The 9962-nt window shown below is 40.1% G+C and overlaps 1 protein-coding gene across 1 annotated transcript; it reads left to right on the top strand.

Annotated features, from left to right (window-relative positions):
* Positions 1–7608: 7608 nt before the first annotated feature.
* LOC116860645 (olfactory receptor 1A1-like) lies at positions 7609–8562 on the top strand. The gene has a single exon (XM_032846766.1). It carries the CDS (start codon positions 7609–7611, stop codon positions 8560–8562), a length of 954 nt encoding a protein of 317 aa, XP_032702657.1.
* The last annotated feature ends 1400 nt before the right edge of the window (positions 8563–9962 follow it).

The following is a 9962-nucleotide window of genomic DNA, read 5'->3' on the forward strand; positions in this document are numbered from 1 at the left end:
GCTAGACTCTCCTAAAGACACTTAAGATATTAATTCATTTGATCCTCACAGAAACTTTATGAGCATATTAGTAGTATTGTAGGGTAGTATTAACAGTATTTGTGCTCTTATTTTAAAGGTGAGAAAGTATTTTTAATAACTGTCCAGGGTCAGTTACAGCCAGTAAGAGAGAGATATCTGGCCAGAGCTCAGTCTTCACCACAACCTTCTAAGAAAGGAAGTGACCTCTCTGCCACAGAAGGTGCTAAGTTATAGAACAATTACCATTAAGCAGACCTTTTATAAAGGTAACACACACATGAAGCTGACCAGATAAACATCTAAGTCCCATCCATCTCTACAAATGCATCAGCATGCTAGATAAAGAAAGTATAGTATCTACACTAACTCTCCTCAAGTCAAATCCTAAAGGAAAGATGAAATAGAATTCTTTCTCCCCACAGATTTAACACCACAAAGTTTTTGGAGTAGTCTGGAAGAATGACCAGCTGTAGCACAGTCCTTGTATCCCAAGGGGGTGGTTTCAAGTTTGTGTTGAACAGTAAGGGGGCCCACATTTCAACAGAGGGGCTAGAATAAGTCAGCCTAGGGCTTGGGTCATAGAGACACATTCTGCCTGATACCACCTTACCTATCTTTTCTCTAGAAGAGAACTATGAGAAAGATTACCCTTGAGAGCCACTGTGTCCCCTCAGGAGACAAGTATAAGAGTGTGTCAACAGGTCTCAATGATTATTTGGATGTAGGCCTGAGTGAACACCTTGGGGAGTCAGTTTTTAAAACATTATAACCTGGTGAATATTCATAATTTTCTTGATGATATAACATATCCTTCTTCCTTGAAGAAGAAATTGAAGTCCTCGTCTTCAGGCTCCACCCAGAACAGCTCCTGCTTCATTTTTTCCCACACATGGGAAGCTAGGGGCTTCCCTTTACAAGACATCCCAGCCCTTCTCTGCCCCAGGAACAGAAGATTCACAATCCAGCATACCTGGCCCCACAATGAAGGCTAACACTAGATGCTGACTAGAAGAAGAGGAGTGAAGGCCACTAGCTCAAGACCCTCTCTGACAGCATCTAAGCTGTCTCCACAGTGAAGAACTCAACTCCCGTAAATGTTGAAGAGTCTATGACAGTGACATCAAAGGATACAGAGCCAACAACTGCACTAACTGTGTGTGTTAGCTCCTTTGACACTCACAAAACCCTCAGAGGTAAGAATTATTTTGTCATTTTATCAGATGAAAAAATGGTGAATTGAATTGTCCAGAGTCACACCGATAGGTAGGACTCACACTTTGGCTCTGGAATTAGACTCTCTAGATTTGGTAGACAAAAGGGAGAAAGTTGGGGAGGGTAGGCAAGAATTCCTCCCGTCTGACAAGGGTTACCTATGGGCTTTTGTCTATGAAAATAGGATCAGGAAGAAGAGTTTCTGTTGGTTTTGCCAGGTCTGAGCCTTTTCTGACTCCTGAAAGTGTGTGTGTCTGGGTGTGTGTTTGCATGTGTGTGGACTTGCGGGAGTCCATCATCGTCTAGAAGAGCTACCGAGCAACCTTGTACTCCCACACGCAAGGGTGTTGGCAAAGAGGCCCCTTCAGAAAATTGTGTTACTTCACAGTCATAGCACCGATGGCCTGAACTATCAGGGATACTCAAAGCATTTAGAGGACTTTTGTTGGCTTTGTCTGCTACCACTGATGCCAGAGAGGGGAGGCATTCTGTCTTGTGTATCCTGAAAGACTGTCCTCAGCACCATCATAGGCTGGAATTCTCAGAGCACAAACCCTTCCAGGAAGAGTCATTAGTGGTCAGCATTGCCTAGAAACCTGGTGTCTTTCCAGGAAACTCAAGGCTGTCACTGCCTCTGGGATTCATGTTGCTGCATGTCCTGCTTCTCTTCTGGGGAGGAGAAGATACTGTCTGTCACCTCTTCCTCCTGGGCTTTTGCAAGAATCATCTCTCCTCATGATCACCCCCAACATCTTGCTCTGTGCTTCTACATCCTCAGTCCCTGACTGCTCAATACCCCTCTCCTTGATTCCCTGTTTCTTTTGTTCCTGCAGTGATTAGACCAATCTCATCTTTTTCTGGTGCTGTTTTTCTTACATTCTTTCACTTTCTAATTTTATCTCCTTGTGGTTGTCTCTGTGTACCAGATTGTCACTCTAAAATGTTGCCCTATTGATCAGTCATTTTATTTATATGTCCATATACCTATATTGACATTAAACAAAATATGCATATGCCTGTATCACAAAGAGTTAGTGTCGCCTACATCCGCTATACTAATCCTACTTCCCAATGAATATAGAACCAAGTGTTTGCACTAGTTCAAAATCCTCCACATATGAACCCATGCATCTTTTCCAGATTGATTCTCCTGCTTTAATCTGGTGCTCCTAATAAAGGTATATAATTCATTTGCCCTGAAGTACTCCTCAAATGTATACTTTGTCTTTGAAATTTTCTCCATGATAAGGAAATGAGACTTTTACCTGTTAGATGATGCTAAATAGTGAATTAGTTGAAGACATGTATACAATCACATTTTTATATTATAAATATAATTTGGAGTCCAGTAAGCAGATGTCTCTATAAAGAAGCCTGCCTGAAAAAGGAATAACATAGATAAGAAATGTCATGGTAGCTAGAAAGATTGAGGAACATTCATGGAATGACTAAACAGACTGTAATGTGTTTAATGGTTAATGGTTAATGGGAAACGGCTGGTGTTGAGGAAACCCTGCAGAGAGCAAATACTGCAGTTGAAAGAATGGTGGAGTAACATAGCTGAGGAAACAGAAGAGAATAATAATGAGAGTATATGGGATGCATGGACACTTTTCTTCTGAATCTTTGAGGAAAATGAAAAGGATGGGAGTAGGCATGTGGAAACAATGTCCAGGGCAATATTACCTCTCTTACCCCAGAGATAACTGCTGTTCAACAATGGGTAATGTATTCCCACTCAAGATGTATGTACTTTACCTGCATATACATGTATTATTTTATGTGTTAAAATTTACACATATGGTGTGATTCACCAAATATCTTATGGCAACTTGGTTTTTTTTTTTTCCATCACATTGTGGTTTTAAAAATTGTTCCATGCAAGACACTTGGGTGGTTCAGCTGGCTAGGTGTCCAACTCTCGATTTCAGCTCAGGTCATGACCTCAGGGTTGTGCGATCAAGCCCAATGTCAGACTCCACAGATAACGTGGAGTCTGCTTGTCCCTCTCTCTCTGTTCCTCCACCCTGTGCACTTGCTCTCTCTATTCTCTAAAATAAATTAATTTTTTAAAAAATAAATGTCATTTCAATTAAAAAAAATTTCTCCATGGGCATACATTTAGTTCAGCTGTTGAACAATATTAATAAGCAAATGTGGTAGGGGCACTTGGGTGGCCCAGCTGGTTAAGTGTCTGCCTTAAGCTCAGGTCATGATCTCAGGGTCCTGGGATCGAGTCCCATGCCCTGCTCAACATGGAGTCTACTTCTCCTTCTGTCCCTCCCCCAACTCATGCCCTGCCTCTCTCTCGAATAAATAAAATCTTTAAAGAAAAAAAAAAGCAAATGTTGTAAATAACTTATCCATTACTAGATTTTCCGTATGACAATATACAAATATGTTCTTGAACACATAATCCTCTAGGATATAATCAAGAATTGGAAGTGTTAGTTAACTAGAGTTGTAAGAGTTATCAGCTTTCCTAGATACAGGATAACTGTTGTCCACATGATAAAATAAATTTTTCTTTCCTAACGGTTGGAATTGTCAGACTTTAGGGTTGCTCCATGACAAAGGATGGTAACTGAATTTTATTTTAATTTGGTTGAACATCTTTTATTTTGGTTATTGTGCATTCCACTTTCTCCTTCTATTACTTGCTGATTCAAGCCTTCTCTCCCATTACTTCCTACTGGGTTTTTGCTCTTTTTCCTCTTAGTGTGTAGGAATTTTCTTTATTCTGAACACGGATTCCTTATTGACGTGTGTGTATCATATATCTCTTCCAGTCCATGACTTATCTTTCTTTGTTCTCTACAGTGTCTGTTTCATACAAATGTTTTAAGTTTAAGGTTGTCAAATTTTCCATGTTCTATCATATGTTGAACACTTCGTGCTGGACTAAGAAATCAGTTCCTACCCTGATATCATAAATATATTCCTTCTAAAGTTGGTAACATTTTGCTTTCCATAATCAATCCTCTAGGACTCATTTTCCATGTTATTTGTTATGTATAGCATCCAGTTGTCCCAGCATGCCTTACCAACAGTCAGCCCAACCACTCCCTACCTGATTCTGAACCAATCATATTATCTACCAATTACTAAGAAATACTTAATCTGTGTCTAAGCTTTCTGGTCTGTTACACAGATTTGTCAGTCCCTATGCCAGAGCTAATCCACTATATGAAGTACCAGGGGTGGGATGCCTGGGTGGCTCAATCAGTTAAGTGCTTGACTCTTGGTTTCAGCTCAGGTCTTGTTCTCATGGGTCATGAAATTGACCCCTGAGCCAGACTCTACACTTTGTGGGGATTCTGCTTGAAGACTCGCTCCCTCTGCCCTAATGCTCACTCTCTCTCTCAAAAATAAACAAATATTTGAAGTACCAGAGGAAGTAATTTTCATACCTATAGGACAGTCCTCTCTCCTTATGCTTTTCCTTTAATCGTTTCAGGTCTTCTTCACTCTTTGTTATCCTGTATGAATGGTTGGGTCATTTTACCAAGGCCCATTGTTAAAAGAAATCTGTGGTGTTTTGACAGGAATTGCAACAAATCATAAATTAATGGAACAGAATTGACATATTTAAAACAATTGAGTCTCCATAAACATTGCTTATGTCTACATATTCTTCTTTTTCTTCAGCAAAGTTTTGCAATTTTTGAATCCCAACGTGGACCTCGTTTATTAGAATTATTTCTAGATTCCTTAAATTTTCTGTTCATATTGGGAATAGGAATCTTTCTAAAATAATATTTTGCAATGCATTTTTAAAGTGTACCACAATATTGACTTTTCAACACTGGCTTACATCAAATAAATTTTCTGAAATTCTGTAGTTTGTATAGGGAGTCTCTCATGGATTTCTTTAGACAATCATTTTCCGTGAACTCTTTTGATTTTGTTCTTTCTCTTCCAATTCATATATGGCAATAATTTCTTCTAGTGTCCTCTTCACAAATAGGACCACATTTCAAGTTTATGCTGAAGGCTCAATATAAATTCCCTGCTGTATACGGATAAGTGGCCACATCTCCCAGGGATACCACAACATCACTCTAACATCACTCCTGCTGAGTTCTTTTTCTTTCTTTACCTCTGTAATACCATTTCTTTCTTTTAGATTTGGCTATATATATTTCTTTTCCTTTAATAACTAGTATAGATTGTCTATGTGTTTTAATAGGGATTTGATGTATCAATATCAGCTAAGTCTGTCATATTTTCAACACGGTCTCTGTAATGCTCTACTTCTCTACCATTTCAGATAACCATAGTTTCTGAGACACCCCATTTATTGAACCACCACAACTCTGAAATAACATGATTCTGTGTACACAGGGTAAAGGGTAATTAAGAGAAAAAAATCAAATTTGCTTATGTGAAGAAACGAAAAAGAACAACATTTTTAGGGGAAGGTAATTTTACCTGCTTCCCCTTACCTACCATATAATTTCAGTGTGTACTATAGGAGACACTGAGAATTAGTAATTAACTTAATTACAGATAGATTAAATTATTGAGGTCAAGATCTCTTTAGAAAACTTAATGAATTACTGGGGAGCCTGGGCAGCTCCATCAGTTAAGCATCTGTCTTTGGCTCAGGTCATGATGTCAGGGTCCTGGGATTGAACCCAGGGTCTGGGTCCCTGCTCAGAGGGGAGTCTGTTTCCCCCCCTTCTTCTGCTTCTCTCTGCCCCTGCTCACTCACTCTCTCACTCTCTCTCTCTGTCTCAAATAAATAAATAAATATTTTTAAAAAACCAGAAAACTTTGTGAATTACTTAGTATGTCTGGGCTACAGTAACAAATACATGTAAAATATGTAACAGTTTAAGCAGAAGAAAGTTCTATTACATAGTGGCACTAGTGGATGTGCATGGTGGTGAGTGAATGAATGAAGAGTACTGGAGACACAGGCTCATTACACCATGTGATTCCACCATCCCCTTCAGCCTCCAGGCCATTTGCATCCAGCTGGCCCAAGGAGACAGAGAATTTGGAGGAAGAGCAGAACTGGAATATATAGATTGGCTAGAACTCAGTCACATGCCACGCTTCAGTGTAAGGGAGGCTGGAGTATGTAGTCTAGCCCGGTCTCCAGGAAGAAGAGAACAAAGTGGATTTGAGTAATATTCTAGTAGTCTCTGACACACTTAGTATGCCTCAGAATTCAGGTGAATGAAAGGAGGGAATCTTCTTTAGTCGAGAAACTAGGGAGCACTACAATATTTCAGGTAGGAATTGATGGTGGTCAAAGCTAAAGCACTGAAACAATAAGTAGAAAACTTATATATGGATTATTTAAAATGAAGAATCAACAAGATCAGATGTTGATGTGAGGGATAACCTAAGTGACAATACCTGGTAGCATCCTCCGTGTGAGAAGCCTTGGAACAAACCTGGTTATAGTCAAACTATTGAATACAAATGTATTGATGCATAAAATAATATTCCAAGTAATCTCCATAAGGGAGATTAAAAATAAAAAAGATAGGGTTCTCTTTCTCAAGTATTCCATTGTCTACTCAAGAAAGATGTGCAAAGGATGAGGTTCAGTCAGACATGTTGGTGGGATGGCTGGTCATGGAAATTAGAAGAAAAAATCTGGTCTATACATAGAGACCTAGAGTCTACTAAGCAGGGGATGAAGCCACAATGGAATTAGATGAGTCATTAGAGGAAATAATTTTTAAAAAATGGGAGAGAAAATCAAAGAGAAAAATATTCTGATACCACAAATTTAAGGGTTTGGAATAAAGATGAAACCTACTGAAGGAAGTAGTAAATGTCTACTTTCAAAATTGGAGAGTAAACACCCAATTCTTCCTCTGCTACGACCTAAGCCCAGTAGTCTTAAAATTTACAATCTTCCATGCCAGTTCAGACCGACACCAGTTACCTCCTAGCTCTGGGTTCATTCTCAGTCTAGTCGGTGGAAGAATGTCTGATTGTTCACAGTGTTTTTGTACTAACCACTCCTTCCACTGGAGAGATTTTTTTCAAAGACTTTGAAACATTGTCCTTTCATTTCCATGTATAATAAAAACTAGTATGTGATTCTGCAATCTCCATTAAGTTGTAAGGTGCTACAGAACAAATACTATATCATATATGACTAAATGGATAAATAAACTGGTTTTCACTTGTTTATAATTTTTCTGCAAAGCTTAACAAAATTTCTAGCACATGAAGATTAGGTACAGTGACAAACAGGGAATTCCCCCACAATTTATTGGATTTAGCACACCTAAGTATAGACACAAAAATCACAGGGGTCAAAAGAGGTGATTTAGGAAGACCATTACACACAGTAACTTTACTAATAATTCTGGATTCCTCTCCTCTTTCTGCTGAAGGATCCATGAGAGGATGAGAGGAGACAACGAGTCCTTTACCCTTGGTTTCATTCTCCTGGGAGTCAGTGGTCAGCAGCAACAGGAAGACTTCTTCTTCATCCTCTTCCTGTTCATTTACCCCATCACACTGATTGGGAATCTGCTCATCATCTTGGCAATTCAGTCTGATATTCGCCTTCACAATCCCATGTATTTTTTCCTTGCCAATCTCTCCTTTGTTGACATCCTCTTCTCCTCTGTAACCATCCCTAAAATGCTAGCCAACCATGTGTTAGGCAGCAAGGCCATCTCCTTTAGGGGATGCCTAACACAGATGTGTTTCATGATTGGCATGGCTAACACAGATAGCTACATCCTGGCTGTGATGGCGTATGATCGTGCTGTAGCCATCAGCCGCCCACTTCATTACACAACAATTATGAGCCCACGGACATGTGTCTTCCTAGTTGTTGGGTCTTGGGTGGTTGGAAATACCAATGCTCTCTCCCACACTCTGCTCACAGCTCGTCTGTCCTTCTGTGGCAGCAAGGAAGTAACCAACTTTTATTGTGACATCACCTCTTTACTCAAGCTATCGTGTTCTGACACCTACTTTAATGTGAAGATGATGTACTTAGGGGTTGGTGTTTTCTCCATGCCATTACTATGCATCATCATCTCCTATGTCCAGGTCTTTTCCACAGTCTTACGGGTTCCATCCACCAAGGGTGTGCTCAAAGCCTTCTCTACCTGTGGTTCTCACCTCACAGTTGTCTCTTTATATTATGGGACAGTCATGGGCATGTATTTCCGCCCTCTGTCTAGTTACAGCCTAAAGGATGCAGTGATAACTGTGATGTATATCGCAGTGACCCCAATGTTAAATCCTTTCATTTATAGTCTGAGAAACCGAGACATGAAGGCTGCCCTGGGGAAACTCTTCAGCAAGACTTTCCTCATAAACAGTGTGAGATCACTGAAGAGTTAATTGGAGTCACCAATTAGGATGCACTTGGAATCCAGCCCCAAAATCCTCCCCCTCCAAGAAGCCACCTTTTTCTCCCAGGCCAAAGCCACTCAAGTCTGCAGACTCCCATTTGATCTTGTCAGGTTCCAGAGTAGGAGTGGTGTCAGCAATATGTACACCCTTTCAGACATCAGGTATAATTGAGTAAGAGTCAATATTATCTTTGAATATCGCTTTTTGTTAGGAGTCTCTTTCTAGGTTTTTATGTAATATTGAATTCCCTCATTACGTAATTCATTTATTCATTCTCTTAACCTCATCTATTCCACCTTCTCTCCTTCTTTGCCCTAACACTTTCATCTTTGGAAGGGGCATTAAGTTTAGTCTCATCCACTTGTAGGTAGCAATGCCTGTCTAACTAGTCCCTCCCTATCAGTCCACTTTATTCAGATAAGGCAAGGTTACATAAGTACAGATCCAGAACATCCTTCCTCATCTCCTGTTCCCCAGATCCACCAGAAAAAACAGTGGGGACACACCATTAGCCCTTCTCATGTTCATGTTGTGTGTGAGCACACCCTTGGGAAGCCAGCCCTTCATACATCATCTCCACCCATTTCAGACCACCAATGTTTTAATTGCCAGTTCCAATTTTCTATCAAGCTAGTACTCTAAAGAGGATATCTGTCTGCTTACTGCTGGACATTATGGGCTATAAAATGTGCTACTTGCTATGAAGAAATGATGGACAGCCACAAAAAAATGGTGCAATAGCTTCTCTTCTGGTTCTTTTACACACTTTGAGTTTCTGCATCTACCACCAGGTGAGGAAAGCCTAGTCCAGAGTAAGTGTCTACTCCTGTTAGGACCCAAGTGTTGGCCTCTAGGGCTACCACATTAGTCTCACTTGTTAGCTGAAGTCAGGGTCTTCCCCACAGAGCAGATGCTGTGGAGCCATCTGTAGTCTCTATCTCTTTTGCTGGCAGACAGAATAGTTCTTACTGGCATTTTGTGCCTTACAAAAGTGTAAGCAAAATATGTCTAGTTTCAGGCCACCTCTACATTATTGCAGGACTCTACGTCTACTCATTTCATAGACCCAGGTGGCCCCCTCAAGTGACTGCTTCAGGATATCTACTTGCCCATTCCAATATCCTCCCAAACTTGGAAGTGAGTTCTGATGGGCTTTCAACTCATCCTACTTTAATGCATTCCTCAAATTCCCACTGTGATTACTATAGTGCTGTGCCTGATATGAAGATCTTTTTAACAGGACAGCTTGCCATTGTCCTTCTGCTGGGCTGCATATATCTAGGCAATTGGTAACTGCCCATGAGTCAGTAAAAGCCTAAATTTTTAGGCTTTTACCACTGTGCAGTCAGTGTCATATTCTGAATCTACAGCTATTGCAAATTTTTAAC

This window comes from Lontra canadensis, unplaced genomic scaffold, assembly GCF_010015895.1.
Source record: "Lontra canadensis isolate GAN:19392208 unplaced genomic scaffold, GSC_riverotter_1.0 scaffold180, whole genome shotgun sequence".
Taxonomy (NCBI): domain Eukaryota; kingdom Metazoa; phylum Chordata; class Mammalia; order Carnivora; family Mustelidae; genus Lontra; species Lontra canadensis.

What these genes read in the sequence shown, in the direction of transcription:
- LOC116860645 (XM_032846766.1), top strand. Translation starts at nt 7,609, where the DNA reads ATGAGAGGAGACAACGAGTCCTTTACCCTTGGTTTCATTCTCCTGGGA.